The sequence below is a fragment of the Copidosoma floridanum genome, unplaced genomic scaffold (genome assembly GCF_036245765.1).
Source record: "Copidosoma floridanum isolate Cflo_tuat_1 unplaced genomic scaffold, Cflo_Japanese_pri ptg000007l, whole genome shotgun sequence".
NCBI lineage: Eukaryota > Metazoa > Arthropoda > Insecta > Hymenoptera > Encyrtidae > Copidosoma > Copidosoma floridanum.
In genome coordinates, this window is record NW_028321884.1 from 7,938,693 (window position 1) to 7,965,426 (window position 26,734).

Sequence of the window (26,734 nt, forward strand, 5' to 3'; positions counted from 1 at the left end):
AATTATTATTATCATTGTTGCTCGATTATCGTTTTACATTGGTTAGGCAATAAGTATTTTAGTAATCTTTGTGTTTTATTTATACATATATATTTTTTTTTTTCACAGTTTTGCATATATTGATATAGACATGATTTGTTTCCGCTATCTATCAATTTTTTTTAGTAATTGTTCACACATTTCTCATTCATACTTCAATAGTTTGGATGCATCACAACTATATATTTAAAATTCACTCTCATAAAATTTTTATCGCTTTCATATTCCTTGTACATTTTTTGTTCGATGTTTTCCTCGTTGGTAAACATATTTAACGTCGATCAGAACGAGGCAAAGTAACTACTGATGCAATTTGATTAGTAATGTGGTACGTGAACAGTGAATATTTGATTAGTAAATTTTTCATTGTAAAAATCGTCGAGGGCTCGAAAGTAGAAAAAGTCAGAAAAAAAATTGTGGTGCTCATTTCAAACAATTGTTGGGTATTTTTTCACAATTGTACATCTACTTGATAAACGAAAGTCCAAGGTCTCCCATAGAAATCTTTTTGAACATCCGAAAAATTACAAAAATTGTACTAAACCTAGTATTCTAACGTTTATTTGTACACCACATTAAAACAAATGTTCTTTGCTCCCCACGAGAACGGAAATCAATTGCAATGAATACGTTTTGTAGCATAATGTAGGATTATTTTTTATATTTACAATTGTTAGTCTCTGATACAAACCCTATTCACAACTTCATTATGTATTAGATACCAAATGTTCCATACAATCATAAGTTTCACTCATATGCAGATTCATGAGCACGACGTGGTATTAAGAAAATCAGCCTTTGAAAATTGAGCGCCTTATAAGTGAACAAATTTTTAAATTTATGCACAGTTGGTACATACCATGTGTACATCATAATTTTTTTACTTGAGATTCAAAAAGCAATGCAATTATTAGCAGTAAAAATGGTACAAAAATTTTGTGAAATAAATTGTATAATTTTTAGTATAATTTGATATATTCTACGTATTTTTATTCGCAATTAAAAGTTATTTTATTTCCAATGAAATTATAAATCTAACTTTTTTTTAATACAGGTAAACAATTTAAATAAGCAATTTTGATAATACAACGTGCAGTAACATATATTATTCATGAAATATTAAATTTTTTAGGATCGATTCGTTGTCGTTCTTCCATATTAATTTTTGTCCTTAAGCAAGTACCTAAATATTCTAAGAACCTCATCGTACTTTTGAATGGCTTATAAAGTACACGTTAGGCGCACTTTTTAGGTTTTATGAGACGTAACATATGAAATAAAAATACTGTTATAGTTTAATTGTAATATTTACATGTAAAGGAAAAGGATGCCACCGACAAAGCTTAACTTAGAAGCACAAAACACAAGTATACTCACTATTTTCAATGTCTGCTAAAACATAGGAGTGAAAAAAGGAAAAATACATGTACGCCTTGTTTGTTCAAAATAATAACAACCATCAGATCAGATGTAAAAATCAGATATGGGCCCTGGCATAAAAAAGATATTTACATTAAAATGTTGATACTATATATTTATAAGAATGCATTATTTTTTTCATACATATTATTTTAGACCCAATGATAGAATCACGTTGTTTAAAAATATTTCTTTCTTCTTTTCCTGCACACTTTTTACAATGCATATAACTTTTATATAACTCTTTGTACGCACATAAACTTTAGGTTTGCTTAACAATCATAAATGCATGTTAGACAATCATTTGGTTAAAAAAATATTTTATTAACTTCAAAAATTAATTATTATTGTAAATTATTCGTATCACCGTCCGTAGTATGGAGTCGATTATACATATTAGGTGATCAACAATAACATTTAATCGATTCAAACGTCACTAACACTATTTTATATATTTACAATAATAAATTCAAACTCCTTGAATTTGGTATACCTACTCAAAAGGAACAGTGTTGCTTTGTTGTTTATTTCATTTTTTTTTTCAAATTTCTATTTTAATATTTACGAGGAAATCTTTTTTATCTCCAGTATAGCAATAAAATTAAAATCTTTAAGAGATTGACACTTATATGTATCCTATAAACTTAGTTAAGCTCAATTATTCAAAGTCCAGAATTCTATTCTGAAATAGGAGGTAATTTAAAAAGTTCCCATTCAAAGAAATGAAGCCATGAAATATTTTTACTTTATTTACAAATTTTATTTCAAATTATAGGTATATTTTCGTTTAGAAAAATAATTATAAAAAAATATTTACTATTAATAGACCATAACTAAAAAATCGCATGCATGCAATAAATAACTTCTATTCTTGTTTACTATATAATAACGCTCGTCTTATGGGATGTAAACATTGTATTTCTCTATCGAGGTAAGATTTTGTTTCATTAGTTAACACCACGGTGGATTCTACTGAGATAGTGTCTTTCTTGATTTATCTAAATACAAAGATATATAGACAATATTAACCATTCCCTTATTTTTATAACAAAATATACAAAATACACGGAATATGTTTTTGCTTCACAGATAAATGCATCCACGAGTTGTACGTATTTTTTTTTTTTTTACTGATTTCGTGTACTAAAATGGTATGTGCTAAAGAAAATTTTTTTTTAGATTTGTAACACTCAAATTTTTTTTTAACTATAAGTATACAACTTTGAAACCACTGATATTTACTCAATTATCGTAGTTGTTTATCTATGTGTTTCATAGTATATTTGAAAATTGTTGATACGTTTTCTGAATTTCTATACTAATTTTGATCAATATTAAAATAACACTTATGTACAAAAGTGACTGTGTAACAATCACCATTTTTAATTATTAAATAATTATTTTAAGGGATTCGCGCGATCATTAGAATAAAGTAAGGTCAAAGAATTGTCAGGGAAGAGGCAAAGATTCCTTTTTCTCACAAATCAAGTAAATACTAGTAGTGCAATGGTGCACAGCTCTGACGAGTTGGATACAGAGCCAGCGTAATATCACAATACTTTATTAATTTGATTTTTGAAGTGCGGTAACTCAATGAAATCTTAAGCTTGTAAGACACGATATAAGAGACTGGTTAACAAGAATAATGGGGGAAGGTTAAATATGTGTTATTTATATTTATAATTAGATTGTTCCAGCATAAAAAGCGGGTAACTTAATGACCTTTGCATCTGAGCAATCATGAGCATGGTGAAATTTATCAGTACTTTTTAATATTTTCCAATTCGTTTTGGTATCCAAATGGTACAAAAGATGGTTGATTGATTGCAAGCGACGTATTTGCAAATAATATATTTGAAAAAAATGCCCGTGAATGGGCCTTTTACCGTATCTTACAAGTTTTAAATTCCATGAAAATTAACTTTGCCTAAAGCCTCAATTTTTTTAATGGTTATACACATAGAAGAATATATTACATTGATGGTAGTTAAAGCTGTTTATCGTTCACGAGGATCATGTACGTTAATAGAAATACTCGAGTATCCAATAAGTCAAAGAATAGCAATGTGGATTCTACTAATTTTAGGTCATGGTTTTAAATCATAATTTAATTTTCCTAGTTTATGTAACAACTTATATAAGTTATTATCCAAACATCATCACATTTGATTCTCACTCAGCCGACATTAAACTGTATATATGCTCATCAAGTCTTTACTCTTTAAGGTGCACAAAGTATTTTGTACAGCGAATAATTTTTTTTATGTAAAGCAATGGTACTTAAACGTTATGTTTGTTAAACAAATTTGAGCGAATAAATTGTCACTGATGTGTGCATGTTTGTACTAATAGATTAACACGATTATTATTCGTTAATTAATGCATTTGTTTAACCGTATCAATCGAGTGAAGACCATAGTACTCCTGACGTAAAAGGATGTTCCTGGTAATAAATAAAAAAAAATTAAAAAAAAGCTTGGAATAAGTTAAAATCGAGACTACAAAAAGAGAACCCAATCATTGACTAAATGTATGCACATGTTGAATGTACAAAAACATATGCAAAGAAGGGGGTAGGTTGTGCATATGTGGCACAAGGATTCGAAAGACGTTTTTATGCGTATGTACACCATGTATGATCGGTCCTGCATCTTTCTCTTTCTTTCTATATATAATTGTTCTTTTAGAGATGACATTGATGAATGAGAGCGTGTACCGGTAGCTGCCTACCCCTTTGGTATCTCTGGCATCTTCCTCCTATACCGAGGTCGTGACACTCATAGACGTTGGAGACGCGGCGCGCACTGTTGCGACGTTCTGTCAGCTCGATCTTGTCTGTAGTCTTGTTGGTGGCCGCCGTGGTGGAGAATGATGCAGAGATATCAAAGGGTGCGTCCGGCTAATCAGCCGCTCGATGCCTCCCTCCGCAAATCCCGCACGACATTCCGCACCAGTGGAGCGCCCTTAACGGAGGATACATCCAGAGGCAGGGAACGATCATTGACAGCAAGGCCAGGCCGAACCAACGCCGACCGCAGCCCTCTTCTGCACTGCAACTGAGAAGATCCAAATATTTTAGACGTACTTGAATGTAACAAATTTGTTTGTCTGATTTGGAAAAAATTTGGGAAAAAATATTGTTTGATTTTAATAATAGATTTGTTGACACGCATTAAAACCTGATGTCACTATAAAATTGAAAAAATTTCCGTACAAATTTTTACCTGCAAGGATTCTGAGCGAATTCACCCTCAGCATCGCTCATACAATGATATAGCATGCAATGTGCACAGGTCAAACAAGATACTTGGGCAATGCCAGTTCTCACTGGATCTGGCGCGTATTCGCAAGCGCCTCGTGGGTTATTTTGCTCCATAAAGAGTTCTTGACAATGCTTACATCGCAACCTGAGATTCTCTCTGCCACCTTTTATCGCTAGGCCTTCTACACCTTTTGTAGGCTAGAAAAAAAAATGTTAAATTTTAAACATACTTGTTGATTGTACGGCAAACTATTCGTAAACTTAATTTTTTAATGTTTGATTACCTGAGACACTATAATGTCAGGCTTTTTCAGCGAGCCAGCCGAGTTACTGCGATTCACTTTAGTAACTCGCTGTTGTTGCTGATGCTGCTCATCTATCACTGGATACAGGTACTCGTGATTAAGGGTCGTCAGCTGCACGTACGGATAATTGTCCGAAGCAAGATCTGCCGATTGTAACAGATGCGGCGGTGGCATCTTAATAATCGATGGTCCATTGTTGGGGTGACTGTTGTAGTTAGCCGAAGGTTTGTGGGGATCAAAATGGTCCGAACACTGGGAGCGATTTTTTACAGTTAAACCAGCGTTACGTAAAGACGTTATATCGGTAGACGTTGGCGTTATTGCCGAGGATGTTAACACTGCAGCAGGTGACGGTCGTAGAGGCTCTGGAGGCTCCCCCGGTAAATTGAGCGACTACAAAGTTTTAGGATTTAGTAATGTATTGATTTAATAATTTTTTATTCCATAGGTAAAAATATTACCATAAAAACATCCTCTTCACCACCATCTGCTTGATTATTTTCATCCGATAATAACGTTTGATCCGCAAATCCTATTATTATACAAGTACAATCAAGTAATACAGCACAATAGAAGAAAAATTTATCATTGCACTATATCAAAGCTTACCAATGAAAAATCCCACAATAAGTAAAGCATTAAAGATATTAATTCAGTTAATTGTCATAATTTTTATAGTAAAAGAAATAACAAGATTTGTGATTAAATATATTAGAAACATTAGCAGAAAGTTATAGAAAAGTTATAGAAAGAAAACTGTCTTACAGACTCTATTGATAATTATTTTTCTCAATTCAACTGTTTTTTAATGAACTTATTTGAATTTCGAAATACCGTCAAACAATTCTTCAATCGCCATCCGAACTCCTTTGTCAAATGCACGAGCGTCGGCAGCCGTTTGAAAAGTCAGTCCATATCTATACTCTCCTGTATGCCAGTGATGAAAAGTGGGCATTACTTTGTTATACACAAAGTTTTTCTCGATTAAGCAATTGAGAATATCCTGCCGGACGTATAAATTCTCTAAGTAAAATATAATACAGAAATTATTAAATTTTATTAAAAAACTTACATGATTATCTGCAGCTCTACGCCCATAAATAATATATTCATTTGCTGGTCTGTAACCAGTTGATGGAGAACCGTCAGACACCCCATTGTCCTGGTTACCATTACTGTCTTGAACTAGATTTGTATGAACATTTGGTCTTCTTATAACAGAGACATTGATTAAACCTCCTCCCTTGAACGGCAGCCAGCCCCCTGTAGTATCATCTCTGGTCATAACTTGTGCACGTACATTCACCAAAGTGTTACCACTGGAACAAAGAAATGTATTAGTTTAATTTATTCATACTGTAATTTTATTTATTGTAGATTAATATAAAACATTATATGAATGATAAAAAATATGTCTCTACATACTCTTTGAGCAAAAAAAAAATTAGCTAAATGAACAAAGCCATTCATTGAGGTTTTGATATGAAAAAAAAATCCATGAATGAGTCTTACGGTATTATAAGCTTTGACTGTTTAATCATCAAGTCAATGTTAACATGATGAATGAGACTAGATAAGTCTAACATGGTCGAATTCATTCAACAAATGCGAAGTCGTTTTGAATAGTTGATTACTTGTTATCAGATAAGAATTAATGAATCTTGATTAAGAATGCAATACGCGTTTTGAGTACATAATCAAATTTTATTTTTATTAAATCACCCAAACGTATATTGTGAAACGATATTTCCAAATAAAAATTTAATTCATAAAACAATTGCAGTAATTATGATTTTAGTAGTTTCAGAAAGTAATGATCTATCATTAAACATTATTCCAATCAAACAGTTAAGTATGCTTTAACTGTAATGTAGTAGTCACACAATCATTTATTATTTTTCCTTCTTAACTTCCGTTCCTTCTCTCAGTAAACAGATCTATCATTCAACTCATTGATTAATAGTAAATTTGATAAAAGTCAACATTGTTTTCATAAGGAAAATTTTGCTTCATATTATTGTTAAGAAATTCAATTATTCGTTTGAATGAAACTTTAACTGAAAAAAAAAAAAAAAAAAAAAAAATGTAAATTCATATATTCAACAAAATTCGTGATTAATGACAGCTATTACAGGATTCTGATGATTACTACGAAAAATTCAGATATAAGTTTCATCCAAACCGCAGTGCGAGCGTAAAATTTAATGCTCATATCGAAGAATTAGTATATCCCTCTAAAATGACAGGGATGAATGAGGGAAGGTGCGTATAAGTAGTAAAATGCCATTGATGATTGGACAAGATGAAAGCATGAAAGATGAAAGGAAGAAAAGGTGTGCGTGCAAGGGATGGAGGACAGGAAGTAGGCTCTATATAGATACTTGGTGTCTCTCTCTTTCATCGTCCCATCCTCCTCTTCCTTTTTACCACTTCCATCTTCCATCGCCCATACATACACACAATGTGTATATAATACATACGCGTTCCCACATACATGTATGCCCACATTATCCGATCCGATATACCCACGCGCGTCGCCAAAAACTCTCAGCTCTCTGCACATCCTGCCTGCAGTCTCATCTATACGTTATCCACACTTATATGCATAATTACAATTTCCCTCAACAACCCTTTTTTTTCTCTTTTAAACATTTTGTTATATAAAGCACTCACTGCATTGTAAATGCCTAATTGAATGAAATATACATATGATGAAAAAAAAAAAAAAAAATTAAAAACCAACATTCAAACAAATACATGATAAAATGGATGGATAGGTACTAACTCGTCCGCTGAATCTATCATGGTTCGTGCTCTCGAGAAGCGCAACCTTTTCCACAAGCGTTTTTCTTTTCCTCTTCTTCTCGGGCTGAATGAAGCTCGAGAAACAGCTCGCTGCACGGCTCACCATTTTTTTCCTCCCCGGGTCCAGAGAGCCAGAGAGTTACCACCACCTTCGCCTAAGTACTGCAGACAACAACTATTCGCATAAGTACACCAGGCGCAGCTGCTCTTCTTCCTTTTTATTACGAGTAAAGTACAACTTGCAGTGCAACAACTACTACACGGACAACTGCATCTTGGTGCAACTGCTGCTTCTTTCTTTTTCTTAAAATTCCTAACTGCATTTAATGAGCACATATTACAACACAAAACAACTCCGGAAGTACCTATCTATTCTTCTCGATGATGATGATCTAGTCGTCACAGATTAACTTGCTGGAATTAGGTAAGCCTATAGTAAGTATACTCCGGAGCTCCGGACGGATAGCCATCACCAGACACCATCGCACGACGGTGCGTTGGCTAAAAAACATGCACACTAAGGTAAGGTATAGTTCGCACACTCGCTGGCCTGGCTGGCTCTTTCTCTTTTCTCCCCTTTTGCTTGTTTTTCGGCGGGGGCGGGGGGACTCGCCTGGTCGCTCCCTTGCTAGTGCATATGCTTCCGCGGCCGTACTGTACTGTATAGTTTTACATAGTTTACTTTACACACACGCGCACCAGCGCGAGGAGTAAAAGAGAACGAGGCCCCCCCCGCCCCGCGCCATACAAGCAAAGGGCAGAGAGAGCGAACGGAGCAAACGCATTACATGTTTTTTAGAGACACACCACCGTCGTCTGCCGTCAGCGTGGGATATTTTTACACCTATAACTCGGAAGGTGATCGTGATGACTTATCCATCCAAACTTCATACTTTTAAATACCTGTAGGTTAACGTACATTACTGCAGTCTCAACGACCATCATCAAGAACAGTAGGTTCTCCGGAGTTAATTGGCTAGTATTTAATATTTGCCCTCGTGCAACTATAGGTCTATAGGTATATTGTTAAAAAAAAGGAGCTTTAGTAGCAGCGCGCGTATGAATGGTTGATGTCAGCAGTCCTGACCATCAATGAATGGATCCGGTACCCGGAATATAGTTACGTTGGAGATCGGAGCAACGGCACGGCGTTTTTTCTCAATGAGTTACATTTCCATCCTTGGTGCGCGTCAATTTTTTCCACAATTTCGGGTCTGACAGCGCAATACTACTTCTTACAACCTCTTGATCTCTTATACGTAAAAATCACATTTATTACTAGATGTGAATGCTAATTTTTACTCGGAGCTTTGTCGTTATTGTAACTCTTATCTGGAGGTTTATTTAAATTCGTGCATTTACCGGTTTAATGAAAAACTTCCTTAAACCATTTTTGTTTTTTTGCAGGTTTTTAGTATGTAGTGCAATCATTTGATCTCAACATATCCTTGTACAGTATCTTTTTTTGAATGTTTACACAATTATTATAATATGATACAAAACGAAATAAATAATTAATAAATTTGCTTAGTGATGCTCTAGGAGTCTATTACTGTGAGTACGAGTAGCACGATTGAAACCTCATTTTCTTTTGTGAATGTTTACCGATTTATACATTAGATTTGGGCGCCAGGTAACTTCATTAGTCATTAAGTCATATTGTTGCACATCGTTAAAGGTTTTAATTGTGTAAACATCCAAAAAAGACAACACTGAACACACAATTGATTTAAATCGCCCGCCACGTCCACCGTTGAATAAAATTTTGAGAAACACCACACTAGCGCCACCTGGCGGAGAATTTTCCGAAGCAAAAAAGGGTACTTTTTAGTTTATAATCAACATCGCTAGATGGCGCTGGTGGTATTAACAATTTTTATCATTTTTTGTATCACCACACCAATTAACCAATACTTGATTAACAAAAGTTCTTGAATAACAAACTATTGTTGTTATTAATGTTACTACGATAGTTTTCAAAATAATGATACTCCATTTACTCGAAATATCTGACACAAGGTAGATAGAGGACTTTAACTTTCGTATCATTTTTCTTACTGGCTTGAAAGCTTCCGGGGACCATATTCTATACCGGAAGCAAAATGTTAATGTTATTTTTTTTTTTTTAAACTGTTATCGATTTATGTAGTATCTAAAAAATATGTATTCATAGCTTCATACACGATACACGATACACCTCACACGCAGACAACACAGGCGCGCGCAGAGCATATATTACAAAAAGTGTGCATTAGTGTATATAAGAGTGTAAAAGATAAAAGTAATATATGTGTGGGTTAGGGTGCGCGTCAATGCTCTATAACGATAACGTGCCTTGGTAACGCGTACGGCGCAAGCGGAGTTTCGGAGCAGGAGAGCGAGCGAGGCTCCGGTGAGCGAAGCTTGTCATCGTCGTCGACGGCCGTCATACAAGTACTAGCGTACGCGTTTATAGTAGACAGAAGTGTGTGAAAAAATAAGCTGACTTGGTGTACATATATGTTCGAGGAGTGTGCCCTGCTGCGTGCTGGTGCCGGAGCGATGATGTGTACTAGAAAAGAACCGTGTGTATGGTGATAATTATTGTCCAATAGAGGCGCATGCAGGAGGCAGCGACTGTGGCGGAGGCGGCGGGGCGACGACGACGACGGCGACGACCCAGACGGCCGAGCAGTAGCTGGTAGTCGGCGACCCAAAATGACGGCGGTGCAGTCCGCGCCTCCGACAACGATTATTAACAATACGGTGACCGCGACGACGGTGGTTACGACAACGACGACGACTACGACGTTGACGGCTACGGCGACGAGTAGCAGCAGCAGCACCAGCAGCAACGGACTGGGTGGTGCGGGTAATAGCGGCAACAACAACGGCATCAGCTCGATATTGCAGTACGTCAACGAGTCGAATTTGAGCAAAATTGAAAGGTGAGCCCGGTTGTATCGATAACTCAATATCCTCACCTGTATGGGTTTTGAAACACGCCCACATGCACCCTGAGTTTTTCCAGGGAGTACTGCGCGCGTGTGTAAGGGCATAAGGTAGATTAGATTATAGTATCTTTAATGGAAACATTTGGCTTTTGATGTTACAGTTTTCTGAACGACTCGGCTTACAGGGAAGCCATCGAGAATTCGTCCAGCTACAATAGCCGATTATGCAGGGAGCGCAGGTTACGCATGCCTTTCCTCGACTCCCAAACGGGTAAGTTTTGTGATTGTATGGTCATCTTTTCCATGGGCCTTGCACACAGCCATCGCGGCATTTGTTCTCATCGTCATCGTGTTCGAGAGCTTACGCAATTAAAATCGGAAACTTCCCCATGTGTATTTTTCATCGTTGCTGTAACCTAGGCATTACGGAGCAGTGTATCTGTATAGCACAACTTACATCGGCGCAATCGGCGCTCTTTTTCGGAGCCATGTCTCATGCTACACACGCGCTCTTCTCTTCTGCTCTTCTTGTTTTCATAAGTATATGTGGCGTGTGTACGTATATATAGCATTTACTGTGTATAGACAGACACGTAGCCGTAGCGCTCGCGCGCGCGGTGCGTCCCTACTTACTTACAACACATTAAGAAGCACACGAACAACGATCGGTTTTGAGAGCTTTCGCTCTGTGTATGACTGCATAAGTATGCATAGAAAAAAAAAACAATACGTTTGCATGAGCTAACGTAAATTATCGCTGTTGCTCTTTCTGTTGATATTTTCCAAAGTTCTTTTTGGAGCATTGCTCACACAGCAGTAGATCATGCGTTATTTACCATTATCCGGTTATCCTTTGTTGTTTGAAGTTCTAAAGTTGTCACAAGGCGCGTAAGTACTTGTTTTACGTAAATTGGTGATTAATCGACGTGAATCTGTACTTTTTTCAGTTACTTATTACTCAGTTTTATTACTTATTTCAGTTACTCAGTTAGGGATATCGTCAGCTTTTACTATTATATTTTCAACAGAAATTTAGATTTTTCAAGTATTATAGACACATCACTTGAATTCAACATTCATAAATTTGTAAACACAATTTGAGTGATTTAATTATCTTGTAACCACGGTGTATATTGATAGTTTCAATTCCTATTTTTACAGGAGTCGCACAAAATCATTCAAATCTGTTCATGTCTGCAAGAGAACGTCTTCCAGGCTTGCAGCATGGCCAAATATACACATATCCGAGCAAACGGTGGCGGAAAAAACGGAGACAGTATTTAATGAACTATTTCCATCCCAAACGAATCATCAGAGGTGACATAGAAGATGGAGTCGACTGTGGAATCGAAACTTCCCTTCCTGGAGTCAACGATGACAGTAAAGACTCCTTAGCATTGAAAGGTAATGATCGATGGCTGTAAGGATTCATTTTAAAAGTATTTAAAAAGGCATGTAATTAATTGATTTTTTTTTTTTTATAGATGAGCATAGCAAAGATGCCTGGTATCTCGATGAGCAAGATATGTTAGACATTGAGCCATACGACGAACCCGATCCGGATAGCGATTTTGATTATGAAGAAAGTTACAGTAGTAAGAGAAAACGAAGAAAACCGCGAGGTAGTGGTCACCACCCTGCCAGAAATCATCCACCAGCGACTGACAGCCCATCTGGAAAAAGAACAAAAGTAAATTTTTATTAAAAAAGAAAAAAAATTTAATCTGATTGTTTTAACTTCAATATAAAACATTTTTTTTTTATTTTTTTTTTTACAGGGTGGTGGCCGCGGACGTAAAAAAGTCAACTATGATGCCAGTGACACTGACAAGCCGTTCGTTTGTGACCGTAAGTTTAACCACAGATACAACTACAAATGACAACTTCCTCTTATTTGTTTTACTACAAGTTATCTATTACTACTCTGCTCGATGAAAAAAAAAAAAAAAAAAAAAAAAAAAGCAAAAAAAGCAAAAACCAAAACAGAACTAAACCATAAATACACTGCGTCTGTAAAGGATTGTTTATTCTGTTGGAGAAAACAACATGGATTCATAGCTTTAAATACTGTTTAGATTGACGTTTCATTATTTAATTTTTATTTATATTATTGGACGGAAAAAACTAAGTAAATATTAACAAGGTAAATCATGAGATAACTTTCTATAAAATTGTACTAAACAATTTTGTAACCAAGCTATATCGACAGTTGATAATTGAATTATGATACAACACTACTTCACTCATAGATTTACTTAGTATGGAAAAAAGGATAGTTATAAAAATAATATATGGATCGTTTTTTAGTAACATGATTCAATTACTCATTAAGATGAAAGTCGTTAAGAAAAAAATATAAACTGTTATCTAATACGAAAAGAATTAAAAAATTATTAGATATTTTTTCATAGTACAAAAAAGTAGATCAACTTAAATAAATTTATCAAATTAATTCCTAAAACTTAGTAACGTAGAACATTAAATCCTTTAGTAATACACTTTCCAATGAATTTTTTTTTTTTTTTTTTTTTTTTTTTTTTTAAGTTAGTAAAAGTTCTTTCTCGCCTATATAAAAACTAGAGTGATAAAAGTAAAATTTAGTACTAGCTTGTTGAAAAAATATTTTAAAAACTTAGATTAACTCGAATGTGCCTGCCAATACGCTCTTATTTAGAATTAGTAACTCGATTCAAAGGTATTCAATGATCATGAAACATGAGTTAATTTATTATACCAAAAGATATAGAGATTTTGTGATTTATCATCGTAATGTACAATACAACAAATTACAATTTTAGATCACAACCAAGAGAAACTCATGGTAAAATTAGTTTATACATATTAAATTGAGTAAATGAGCTCTTTCAATTTTTCTTGTGGATAATTTTTATTACATGTTTTATTAAAACAACTTGACCAAAGTTGAAAACCAAAGATGTTTATAATTTCCAATGAAAGCGAATATAGTATAATCAACTTTTAAAACAAAAATAAATTCAATCAGCTTAGATATTGAATACCTTTGGAGTACTGTTGACATATGCAAATAACCATATTACTTATTATGCGAAAAGCAAGAATGTTAATTTACTTGGCTCACCTATGTAGCGAGCTAACTTTTTACTGTAGGTGTATTCGAGCATTTATTTTTTATGAGCCTTGCATCGTATTAGTTTTGCTTTATGGGCTGGAAACCCTTTTTCACTGCTTGTACGAAACACGTAATAGATTTTTGATAGGTGGCTAGGGTTGTGTCCTAGTGCGGAAGGTGTGCAAGTGCTACCCCTAATGAAGTATTTCCAATACTTTTTTTTTTTTTTTTTTTTTTTTTTTTTTTTTTTTTTATATCTTTAAAGTATCAAATTGAATTCCAGACTCACCATCACTTCTGTTTTTGCTCTTATTTCATTTCGTTATAAATATATTCTATTTCAGTTCGTAAGTTAATTAGCACTTGAAATATTTTGTTTCTTTCAAATCATTTACTTGAACGAATTTTTAAAAAATTTATCAACATAAAAAAACCTTATTATCATTTATTTAATAATAAAAAAATGGGATTATGCAAAAATTGGAGTTGTGTTGAAGATAGGACGATCTTTTCCGACATCCTCTGCAATTTCCAATCATCATACTATGCCTCCCCGTATTCTTATGTACAATCTCCTAACTATTCCAATACTTGTAAATTTTTTTTTATCTTAACTTCAAAAAGCATTTGGACAGACATTGGAAAAAAATTTGTCAGTTGCAAGTAAAAAGGAAAAAAAAAAATTACCAAATAATAAAAGAAAAAAGAATATAACCAATTAGGTTGGTTGTGCGGGAAAACAAGTACTTTGCACTTTTGCAGTATGCAGCGCACGGTATAAGACCAGACCCGGTCTGGTCTACCATTACAGTCACTCCCACTCTACTTCCTCCGGCGATCCTGCTAAGGAACTAAGTCCCAGTCCCGCCGATGTTGAATCTCGGAGCGTAGCTGACGCAGTTGCTACGGACCAACCAGGTTGGAGCCACAAAAGAAAATAAGCTCAATTTTACATCCTTTTTTTTTTAATTTCTTACAAAAAAAACTTTACGATTTCGGAGCGCTCCATTTACACATTTTTTAACGCTCATCACAATCATTGATGTCTTCATTTTTTTTTCTCCGTTTATTCACGCTGATTCAGTTATTTGTTATTTTTTTTTCTTCTATGCAACATATAGTTTTATTGTTGTCATTGTTGTTATTTTTTGTTTTACAATTTTTTTTTCCCATAATCATGTAAGAATACGCGTTACATTGGCTTTTCATTTGGAAATTTAAAATCTTTCGAGATTAATCATTTTTTTCTTTAACTCATAATTGCCACCATCGTTTGTCACGCTCACTACATACATTATCTATAGTTGGATTTCTAAATATTGTGATTCCTGCTCATGCGCTCTATATTAGATAAAACTTGTTTTTTGATCTTGTTGCAAAGATATATAAGTCTATATTTATACTACATGTATAATGAATTTCTTAAATGAGCCTGTACAAGAACAAACATGTGTATTGCAGACGGTGTTATATATTTTACATTGTTTACATGGGACATTATCTTATTATGTTATCATTATTATTATTACTACTATTGTTCTTATTATAACACCTTTTCTCTTCGTATTAGCAATTTACCCAATTATATAATTATTGTTTCGTTTTATTATCCACTGAATATTTGAGCATCACTTGTGTTTCTATATTCAGGGCTTGAAACTGTAAAAGAATTTATCATTATTATATGTACTGTTAACTGACAAATAAGAGTTTATTATGACAAAATTACAAAAACACCAGTCTTCATTTGATTCTGGCACTTCTAAGCCCTGTTTATATTTTATATTTACCTCAGGATTTCTCCAGTAATTTATTCACATATCCATAAATTTTTTAATTACTCATCATTAGTATTGTGCTGGCAATAAAGTGAATTTTTTTTTTTACTAAAAAAATCAATGACACTATAATAATAGTGTCAGAATAAATTAATTGCATCAACCGAGCGATTGGAAATTAATGCCCTTGCGTTTGGTTATTTAACAAATTAATAGTATCCGATTTTTAAAATTGAAATATGTATTTACAAAAAGTTGCCAGCACACTTCTAACACAGTTTGCAATAGCATGGTGCACTTTTCACGTCGTATATCACGTTATTACATAAACATTAAACCAAAAAAAATTTTTTTCACCTCCATATAAAGGCTTAAAAAACCATCATCTCATCCAGTCAATCCTCTTGTACTTCTTTCGTCAACTCTATGTAACAAACTTTTTAAAATTAATTCTTACTCTTGACGCTGCGAGTGTTTGACGTGTGCGAGTGCTGTGAGCGTGTGTATTTATTATACTTTTTATTTTATTTTTCAAGATGATTTTACAACCTCAACTTTATTGCATTAAAAGTCAATTTGCATGAAGTTTTGTTTTTTTTTCCTTCCTTGGCAAAAGTAAGCCAGTCCTATGGATGGTGCTACTGTGCAATATAAAAAAGTAAAGAAATAATATGTTGTCGTTCAAAAAGATTTTTTTGTTACCATCAATCAATAATCGATAAAATTAAATGAGGAGAAAAACAAAACTTGTTACATTTAATGCAAATATATCACCTTTTGCTCTTTTCATAATTGCCACATGACTATATTTTTGTTTCTGAGGTTTGATACAAATATTAACACGACACAGACTAATGCGGCAGATTTTTTACTTTTCATTAAATAACATGTACAGTATAATGTATACACGTAATTGATTTGTGCATCCAAGTTTTTTTGGCTTGAAATGCAGCTGTGTGTATGTTTGTGTCTTCATGGATTTGATATTTTTGTGCCTTGGACTGAAAATTAACCGTATATTGTGAATTTTTTTTTTTTTAATAACTCACTGGTGATGGAATGTATTGTTGTTATCATTGTTATTATTTTTATTGTTAAGGTATGTGCACGTCATTATATAAATATTTATATATAAGATATATATTGTTTTTCTATAGCTATAAGCGGTAATATATTTATAAATATTTAAAGTTTATTTTCTCTTTTTTTTTTTTTTTCATATTTTCCTTCTATTCACTTTTCCACACAAGTTACATGCCAGCGATTTTGTTGTCACGATTTGGAAATTCACGCGTGTGGAAAGCTTGATTTTTTGTTTTTTTTTTATTACGAGTCTACACTTTGTTGATAATTTAATGAAATTACAATTTAATTTTTTCAGATAAAAAACCGCGTTACTCTATAGTTTTGAAGTTTGAAAAAGATAAAACGTAGGAAGCGTGTAGTTCATTTTTTTTTTTTTTTTTTTTTTTGCTATCTACATATAACAATTTTTCCAATCTTCGCTTAAACTTTTGAACGTTTGTAAAGAATTTTTTAATTAACGTTTGAATTATCATTGATGGTTGGAGAAGAGTTATAAATACCCACGTACATTTAAATAAAATAATTACCATATTATTAGCAGCACTGTACATTTGTTGCAATCTAATCACTTGCTCATTACCGGCATGGTAACATTAATCTGCACAAACAGTAAATAAAAATTTTCTTAGCGATACTTCCAGTAGACATATTTTTAAAGATGAATTTACATTGTCGTTTAAAGTTCACGCCGTTATCTAATTATTGTAAATGAATGAAGTTCTTATATTTCGATAACTACGATAAATATGAGAAAAAACGATGTACTGAGAAATTTATAACTTTTATCAAAAAATACACGATTTGAAAGTAAATCCTGAAATTTTAGTTTATTTTCAATTTTTCCACCCTAATGCTATCACAATCAATATCATACTTCATACAAATTAAAGTTTTAATACTGTTGGTGTTACATAAAACGAAGAGGAAAAAAAAAAAATCAACGTTGTTGTATACAGATTACGTATTCGCTACTTGAACATTTATACTTTCGCTATGCACATTATTATTATTATTTCTTTTTTTATGATCGAGTCGTTGGTTTTGTTTTCCCACTGCGTACTGAAAAAAAAATTTTTAGACTGGGACAAGTAAAACTTACGCTTCTAATAAATATGGTAATCGCGCTAATCTTTTTTTCCACATTCTCGCGCGAGTTTCTCACGAAGAAACCGAATCGCCGGCTGGAAAATGTTACAAATATTAGTCGTGATATTCAAATCGGTGTTCATCATACTTAATCTTGTAAATTTTTATGTTAAACTATTGTGTTATTGGTAAATATTCGCCTTGAGAATCTCAACAACACTGAATATTGATTCGAATAAGGTTCTCAATGTTTATGTGGATCTTAAAATGATTTGAGTAAAAAAAAAAAAAAAACGTTTGTTAAAAAAGTCGAAAGTGAGAAAAGTGAAAGAAAGAGAATAAAAAAAAAAAGAAAGAAAAAGAGAAAAAGTGAGTAAAAAAGAGAGCGAGTTGCGGTGTGCATGCAAAACTGGCCTATATACTACCACATTACTTGCTGTATTCATTGTGTACCAAAATATCAATGTGCCTTTTTAATAGCCATGGCATACTGGTCTCTTCTTGTTTAACATAAAATTTCTACAGAAAAAAATTTTATATACGGTTTAAAAATAAAATTTATTTAAAATTGAGTAGAAAAAAAAAAAAAAAAAAGGTATAAAGTACTTAGTATTTAGCCATAAAGAAATAAGTATTTGCACTCAGAGTAAACTATTCATTATTTTTGGACAATAATTTATAATTTTGAAGAATCATTTTTTGAGGAATTCAGCCAAAACTTTTTTTTTGGTAATTTTTTTGAACTATGAATGTTAATGAACTTTTTTTTTTTTTTTAATTCTAACGCAACTGTTTTTTAAAAACTAAAAATTAAATGTTTAGTGTTCAAGTGTTGAAAAATACTCGATACTTGACCTGCAAAGAGCCAGTGCCCCAATTAAAAAGCCATTAATGGAGAAAATAAAGGTCTACTCTCTGTGGGATTTGAAAATATTGAAGGAAAAAAAAAAAAAAAAAAAAAAAAGACACGCAGAGAGAAAAAAATAGTGAGAGAGAGAGAGAGGGAAAAAATGTGGTATGTGGTCGGTTTTTGTGTGTGTATCAGGTGGTACGCGCCGGGGTCGTCAGAGCACTGCCTCCTCGAGCCCCTCGGCGACGAGCACCTCCTCTATACCTGGCTCGGCTGGCGGCTGTGGCACACCAGCCATCATCCCCAGCGACGGCACCTCCTCCGGCTCTTCATCCCCATTCGCCGGCGTTGCTCCTACCAGTGTCATCGCCACGAACGACTGCAACGGCGATGGGGCCGCAGTGGCTTTGGCGACTGGTAGGAGCAACCCTCGGGTGCCGTCCCCGGGGATGCTGCTGCCGCGTGAAGGGGCTCCAGCCAACGGCGCGGATCCCCAAGAGCCACAGCCAGCACCCGGCCGGCCAGCTATAGGGGCAGCAGCAGCGGCGGCTCAGCAGCTGCACCAACAGCCGCCTGAGTCGAGCTGCGCAGCTCCAGCCTCACCTACTGTCTCAGCCTCCAACACCGCTTCTACCACCGCCTCAGCGGCTTCCTGCAACACCGCCGCCGCCATATCAGCCACGAGTTGCGGTCCAGCCGGTGGCAGTAGCACAGGCAGCACCAACGGCAGCGCCACCAACAACAAGGACCATCTCGGGCTGGACGGCAGGCCACCCATGTCCCCTGGTGGCACGACGCCCCTCCACCACCTCCAGCCGAACAACAACAGCAGCAGCAGCAGCGACTCGCTCAAGGCCGGGGTTGGCGTGGACGGCCGGGTCTCGCCCGTGCAGCATCACCAGGGCAACCATCACCACGCCGGTGGCATGGACGGGAAGAAAAACAAGCCGGCGCAGCCGTCGCCCTACTGCGACTTTTGTCTCGGGGACGCGCGCGAGAACAAGAAGACCGGTGGCTCCGAGGAGTTGGTCTCCTGCAGCGACTGCGGCCGCTCAGGTAAGCACCAACGACAAGCACAGCCCGAGGAGAGGGTCAAGCGCAAGTACACCAGGCGCGTTACCGCGGCCGGGACTGTCACTACCGCTACTGCCACCACCACAACTGCCCATTCCAATAACAATCACAATAACAATAATCATCACCACCATCACAACTGAATTTTGCATTTAACTGGACAATACTGATTACGACAGCCCTGGGTTGTACGACGACGACGACAACGACGACGACGATAATGATGGCGGTGAACGATATATTGCCAGGGTAGAACCTTTCTTTTAGTATAGGCATACTAATGTTTATGTAATGATGTAGGAGCTTGCGTGACGCCAACATTTTGTTCGTCGCGCTTTCATTAGGACGTAATAGGTATTATATTAGGCGATTCCAGGTGTGCATGATGTGCTGTGTGGTTATCATGATGAATGTGTTTATCAGCTATAAAAATATTGCGTATATCAATTAAGAAATCAATGAGACTAGAGGTTTTTTTTTTTTTTCTAATAAAATAATGCTCTCTTTGGAAAATCGAGGCTACACGACGCCAGTGGCAAATTAAAATATACAATTTAACTTTATACTGTGCACTAGTCAAAGCGATTAATTTTGGATTTTTAGCGGGGAAAGAAATTTTGGGTTGCCTTTTTTTTTAATGATCCGTAAAATATTCGTTTTGATTGATAAGGTGTTAGTTCGTTTGGCTCAAGTGTATGTAAAATATAGCGACGAGATAATGCTAAGGATAAACGTAATCGTTTTTTTCATTGGAAAATTTATATTAAATGGCAAGTTTAAAATCGTGCGTTGCTTCGTAATTCAGTTTGCAAGAATATTTTTTAACTCGTAGTACTACGTTGTGATTTTTTTATTGCTGGGCATTATTGTTTTAATTTTTTTTTTATTTCTTTTAATGGCTTCAACTAGTTTAATTATCTATTTAACTATTATTACTAGTTAACAGTGAAATAACTTTTCATTGTAAAGGTGATTATTATATTTGCAATATACAGTGCTTCTATACAAGGACCAAGTCTTCGCATTAAGTTTTATTGTATACAACTTTGTTCTCGTGGTAGTTTTCCTATTGATTGTATACTTTTTAAAGTTTTGAAAATTTCTGGTTGAGTTAGAATTCATTAAACTTGCATTGAATAATAAATCGATAGTTTATGTATTCTTGAAAAGAATAACGCAAAATATTGCTAAAATTTTACATTGATTGTGTATTAACTTGATTGATATTTTTGAAACTATTAGTGTAAAACTGGAGAAAAAGTTTTTATGAAATATTTTACTACCCGTATCAATTATTGATATCAAACTCCACGAGCGGGATTACTACGCAAACACATATACATATGTGTGTAGGTAGGTAGATCATTTATAATTAAGTATGAAAAATCGTACGATATAGTTCCAATATGATAATTAAATAATCCACATTAAATCAACTACATAATCAAAATACTGAGACTAGAACCGCTATAGACGATAAATACTTGAATGAGTAAACGTTGTACTATCGAAAATCGAGGCATCAATACAAATTTTCTTACTATTTACAATGTAGCTTGATGTCGTGTGTAACCACCTTTCACATTATATACCATCGATGTATAAATGTCGATACAAACCTCGTGTGTTCCAAAACACTAAATTATCATACCAATTATAAAAAAAAAAAAAAAAATTCCATAAAATCAAGTTTACAAGTATGGCCAAACTAAAGATTTTCGACTTGAAGCGAAACACAAATGTGCCCTTAAAAAGCTTTTTTAAACTATGAATAAGAAAAGAAAAAACAATTATGATAAAATAATACGCTACACAAATGTTTCATTAAATAGCGCAATTATCGTGGGTATGGATTTTGCATTCATTCGTTGCATCATGCTTTTTTATGCTAAATATATAACACGAAAGATTGTGGATCGAAAATCAAATTTAAAAAATGAAATTCGCTTATTTTAAAAGTCAAGAATTAACGAGACGTTACTTGTACCTCCACAAAATCACTCGGGAGGTACGACAAAAAGTGTTTGAAAAGTTAATAGTCAAACAAATTGAACCGATCGACAAGTTAAATTATTATTTTGCCATTTGTAAAAATTTTCAAACGATAAAAAGCGGAAAAAAATGAAAGATAACCTTTTCTCCGGCATAAATATAGTGAATAAAGATTACGAAACGAATCTTAACTTTCATTTAGATTATTAAACGAGATAAACTCTATTCTTTGTTTCTCGGCGTTACTCAACTTTAAATTGTCTTTTATCGATTTGATTGTCGTTCCATCGAGTATCACACTAAAGGTATGGAACAAGAAAAAGAGAGATTGGAAAAACGATATCCTGAAAGAAAAAACAAGGAGAACATTGTCGAAAGATTAATATAAAACATTCAATCCAAGTTTACGTGACCACGACGACGACGACGATGACGGTGCGATGCAAAAGCGAATAGTTCCTCTTTGTTATATAAACACGAAGTATACAACAAAAATAAATTTGTTATATTAAGACTTTTTTTTTTAATTAAGCAATAACCGTGAGGCTTAAAAAACCGTAGTTATGACCATTACTTTAAACAATTACTACTAGCAGCTTCGAGTATAAATGTCGATCCTCTATTATTTTTTTCTTTGTGATATGTAAAAAATGATTGAGTTGATTAGATTACATGCCAAAAATACCATAAGCTTTGAATTACTAAAAGTAGGTCGATTAACAATATATGGAGGATCGGCGTTATTTTAATTTTATTAAAGGAAAAAAAAAAAAAGAAAGAAAAAAAAAGAAAAAAAATGAATAGTATCTTAGTGTTAAGTGTGTGAATGTTTAAAAGTGATGAAATTTATACATGTATAAAAAAATTTATATTAATAGTTATGATGAAAAAAAAAGAAAAAAAAATTATGAGCGAGTGACGAAAGAGTACGAGTAAGAGAGTGTATACAACGTTTATATTGTGCTGCGGTTATAGATAAAGAACGTGAACTATTCCAAGGTACGCCCTGCTAAATCAACCTATACTACTCCGATCAGTGAGAAATAAATTTTTTTTGCAAAAACATAAAATGTTTGACAGATGTCAAAAAAAAAAAAAAAAAAAAAAGACACAAAAAAAATTGAAATAAACCACATTTTTTGCTGAAAAATACAGTCTTGTTTGTTTTTTTCTGGACGTTTAGCAGTGCTGAGGAAAGGTGAAAGATTGTAATTATTTTAACTATGATACTTAATACAAATTTACGCGTTGGTTTGTTGATAAATTCACTTTGGAGATTCGGAAATGATTTTTCCAAATCTTTAATTGGCGGGTTGCGTACAGTCACTTTATTCTAAAGAGTATAAATAAAAAAAAAAAAAAAAAAAAAAAAAAAACATGTTAATAATAACTTGGAGTTCACTGTTCTTCGGCACAAGATAAATGTCCTGGGCACCCTCTTTTTGCTCACCTCTTTGTCCTCGTTCCTTTGTCCGCTGCATATCCCTCAAGTCCTAAAACCAAACCTTTTGGTTCCGTTCTTGTTGTAGGACACCCGACTTGTTTGCAATTTACCACAAACATGATCGTTTCGGTGCGCAAGTACCGGTGGCAGTGTATAGAATGCAAATGCTGCTCCATTTGCGGCACCTCCGATAATGATGTAAGTAAAAACAACATCCACTTTTATAAATGACGTACACTCGCGTATGCTTTTACTTCTTATTTTTTTATTTATTTTTTTTTATTTTGCGGAAAAAAGTATCATGCATTTTATCCCCTATATTTTTAAAGTCAAGGTTAAAAAAATTCAAATTTTTTATTTAATAAAATATTGTTTTGGGTCAGAAATGGTATCATTTTGCCAGGAGAAGTTTCGACCACGATTGTATGCATTGCTTTGACTATTTATTGACTCGGGTATTTCCTGATTCCTTCGGATGTGTAAAAATACATTACTCGCGTTAAAAAAAAAAAAAAAAATAAAAAAAAAATTATATAAAAATTGTAATCGTCACCATTTTGACCTTTTTGCTCGCCACGATATCCTCAGGACCAGTTGCTGTTCTGCGACGACTGCGACCGAGGCTACCACATGTACTGTCTAGCGCCGCCCCTGACCTCGCCACCCGAGGGCTCCTGGTCCTGTCAGCTCTGTATCGCCGAATTCCACCAAAACGACTAAGGGCTCGTGCGAGCGCGTTTTGAAAAACTTGGTCGCAGCCATTTAAGTGCACGAGAGGAATTTGATTATACGCTTGACCGATGCGCGACGGAGGTAATCGAGCGACAACCAATTCTTTTGCGACATTCCTTGATTTAACGCGATACTGATGACGTAATTTGAGATCGGCATGTTTTCGAATTTCACCCTCGAATGGGCATGCTGTGGTGACAGTGAAAATTTCCAAATCGTCGCTTTTGCCGAGCCTCGGTGATTTGAAGGAAGAAAAGGAAAAGTTAGCATCGTGACTGCGTTTGCAACGCGAACAGATAATAAATTCAATTTTGGAGTTAACAGGACTTGTCGAGAATTTTTATTGCGCAAAAAAGCTCGAGATTTTTAATAAAAGAGCGTGTAAATGTTTGTATGTACAGTAATAATGATTACCATCATGATGATGGTGTTGATAATAATTCTATGGTAACAATAACAATAAAAATAGTAATTATAGTAATGTGGAGACAACGAGTAGTAAATAAGGATGTTCTCTTCTTGTTTTCCGTGAAACTTACAATTTTTAGGTTTGCGTAAGGCGACACTCAACAAAAGTGAAATTTTATTTTTCAAGGGTGACGATGGTGCTTTTTTATAACAAAAGAGTCTTTCCTTTTTTGGCAGCCGGTTATTTTTAATTTGTAAATACTTCGCAATTTGATGCATCGACGGATATTGAGCCCAACTTTTTTTCTTTTTTTTTTTTAATTAAGTACACACCGAATCAACGCTTTTCCTCAGCTGGATAAATCGTTGACATGCCATTTTCCATAGATATTGTTAATGTAATCGCGCATCAGTCTCGATGTTGATAGTAATAAACATAATAGCATAATTTGACATACACACCCTGTAACACACAAATATTTATAAATACAACATTCTTATGATCTCATAAACTATGATAAAACGGCGTCTCACTCCTTTGACTTGTGACATCGAATATGATTAGAACTTATGATTTTCGGCTCACTCGGTTACAAAGTTGTGGTTGAAGACTCGAGTCGTGCATGTTTTAGAAATTGGCTCAAAAAAAAAAAATTTTTTTTTCCGTGTAAGATGCAGCTCTATTTATTTTTTATTTGATGATTTAAATTAGATTTTAGTTGGGTGGAGGATTGAAAAATTGGATCTATATGAATACGAATTTCGAAATTCGTGCACCAGTGAGTTTTGTGTTTAAAAATCTCTCGTGTTTTTATTTAATACGTGTGTTATATTTTTAAATGCGTTTAATTGTTTTATTCGAGATGATGAATTTCAATGTGTTATCATGTGAGTAATTTTATATGAAAAGAAAAAAAAAAAAAAAAAAAAAACATTACAAAACAAAACAATGGATTTCAACTGTACAATAGATGGAGCCAGATTTTAATCTGCTCGTATACCTTCTTGTAAATTTGTTTATTTTAAGTTGACAATAGCATTAAATAGTAATAATTAACCAAACGACTGAAAATAGCCTGAAATCATTGTTTAAAAACGAGTAAAAGAGAAATGATGCATTTATTTATATTTTTTTTCGTCGAATAAAAAATACTCCGATAACTCAATTTTTTGTCTCTCGAGGGAGTCTCATCAACTTTTTAATATTATAATGACTCAATACTTGAAAAAAGCAATGAAAAAGTTTTGAAAAAAAAAAAAAAAAAAAAAAAGAAAAAGAAAAAGAAAAAAAAGTAGTAAGTTTAAACTACTATGGTGATGAAAGAGGAATTTTTGAAAAATACGCGTACCCTGCGAATGTAAATGCGTGAGAGAAATATACAGAAAAAAATCATGTAAAAAATAAATAACTTAATTTTAAATTTAAAAAAAACTGATAATCGCTGGAAAAATCCTGCACACAATCTATTTCTTGAATAGTGTTTTTTTTATTAAAATTATATTTATAAAATACTAACAAGTATCGTCACGTGCATTATTTTCAATTTTCAAATATAATTGTAAATTATTCTTATACCAGGATTGGCAGCTGATTGTAAAGGAATTTGTAAATTGTAGCTCTGTATAGATGAAAAAAAAAAATGTATACTGGCGATTATTAAATAGCGGTTAGTCTATTTCGTTTAGATAATATGTAATGGTTAAGCGGAAAAATGTAGAAAAAAAAAAGGATAACGAAAGAGCGTTTCCTTCCTTCTGACAACTGTTCAGAGTTTTTCACATTTGACAAAGGAAATTCTTACCGACAATTTTCAGGTGAAACTGACCAAACAAGAAGTCCAACGGTCCTTTGGTTGTTCTTTTTTAGCTCAGTATTTTTGTATCTTACATGTAATAAATGTAACGAAACGTCGTGTACTTAAAAGCAAAACAAAATAATAAAGCAACAACTTTGTTCTTTTCTTTTTTAACTAATAAATGCTGTGGTGATATTATACACTTGTGTCGCGAGAATGGATGATAGGAACGCGCACGTTTACTTCACTTTGTTTTTTCCTTCCTTATATATGTGTACACGGAAACATGAAAATCATCGTCATACCGCAGGATAGGCGTTAAATGCCATGAAAAAAAAATTATAAAATAAATAAAATAGAAGCAAAGCATAGTAAAATGAGAGGCACAGAAAATTAAACACAACAACAATCAGGCAGAAAGTGTGTGTGTGCGTGTGTGCGCGTGTACACGTGATTTTTAATGTCTCCGTCGAATTACGATGACGTATGCGTCCTTAAATATAATTTTTATACTGCTTATTTTTAAACCTAATGTACGCAAATTTGAATAAACACATTAGTTTATACAAACTGTGATCGTGGCTTTGTATCATTGGTCAATCCAAAAACCAACGAGAAATGAAAAAAAAAAAAA

At 34.0% G+C, this 26,734-nt stretch overlaps 2 protein-coding genes across 6 annotated transcripts; one reads left to right on the plus strand and one right to left on the minus strand.

The window, feature by feature from the left end:
• Spred (Sprouty-related protein with EVH-1 domain) lies at positions 1-11,839 on the minus strand. 3 transcript variants are annotated; one of them, XM_089588549.1, is made up of 8 exons: positions 11,820-11,839; positions 6,098-6,344; positions 5,860-6,028; positions 5,487-5,557; positions 5,343-5,418; positions 5,005-5,243; positions 4,683-4,918; positions 1-4,514 (listed from the first exon to the last, which is right to left on the minus strand). In XM_089588549.1, exons 1-8 carry the CDS (start codon positions 11,837-11,839, stop codon positions 4,358-4,360), a joined length of 1,215 nt encoding a protein of 404 aa, XP_089444675.1. In that variant the 3' UTR covers positions 1-4,357. The 3 variants fall into 3 exon arrangements, with proteins under 3 accessions (XP_089444675.1, XP_014219605.2, XP_014219604.2); XM_014364119.2 differs by lacking the exon at positions 11,820-11,839 and adding an exon at positions 7,811-8,452 and having other exon boundaries at positions 5,005-5,418; positions 5,487-5,512; XM_014364118.2 differs by lacking the exon at positions 11,820-11,839 and adding an exon at positions 7,811-8,451 and having other exon boundaries at positions 5,005-5,418.
• d4 (double PHD fingers d4) lies at positions 10,144-26,676 on the plus strand. Of its 3 annotated transcripts, XM_089588545.1 has the most exons (9): positions 10,144-10,757; positions 10,925-11,034; positions 11,925-12,167; positions 12,248-12,453; positions 12,542-12,611; positions 14,617-14,772; positions 19,270-19,710; positions 23,250-23,362; positions 23,753-26,676. In XM_089588545.1, exons 1-9 carry the CDS (start codon positions 10,528-10,530, stop codon positions 23,882-23,884), a joined length of 1,701 nt encoding a protein of 566 aa, XP_089444671.1. In that variant the 5' UTR covers positions 10,144-10,527; the 3' UTR covers positions 23,885-26,676. The 3 variants fall into 3 exon arrangements, with proteins under 3 accessions (XP_089444671.1, XP_089444672.1, XP_089444673.1); XM_089588546.1 differs by lacking the exon at positions 14,617-14,772; XM_089588547.1 differs by lacking the exon at positions 14,617-14,772 and having other exon boundaries at positions 19,300-19,710.
• Positions 26,677-26,734: the final 58 nt, after the last annotated feature.

What these genes read in the sequence shown, in the direction of transcription:
- Spred (XM_014364118.2), bottom strand. Translation starts at nt 7,830, where the DNA reads ATGATAGATTCAGCGGACGA. An exon ending in GTGAAGAGGATGTTTTTATG is followed by an intron (nt 5,419 to 5,486) that starts GTAATATTTTTA and finishes AAAACTTTGTAG; the next exon opens with TCGCTCAATTTACCGGGGGA. An exon ending in CTGACATTATAGTGTCTCAG is followed by an intron (nt 4,919 to 5,004) that starts GTAATCAAACAT and finishes TTTTTTTTCTAG; the next exon opens with CCTACAAAAGGTGTAGAAGG.
- d4 (XM_089588545.1), top strand. Translation starts at nt 10,528, where the DNA reads ATGACGGCGGTGCAGTCCGCGCCTCCGACAACGATTATTAACAATACG. An exon ending in AATTTGAGCAAAATTGAAAG is followed by an intron (nt 10,758 to 10,924) that starts GTGAGCCCGGTT and finishes TTGATGTTACAG; the next exon opens with TTTTCTGAACGACTCGGCTT. An exon ending in AGTTGCTACGGACCAACCAG is followed by an intron (nt 14,773 to 19,269) that starts GTTGGAGCCACA and finishes CTACTGTCTCAG; the next exon opens with CCTCCAACACCGCTTCTACC.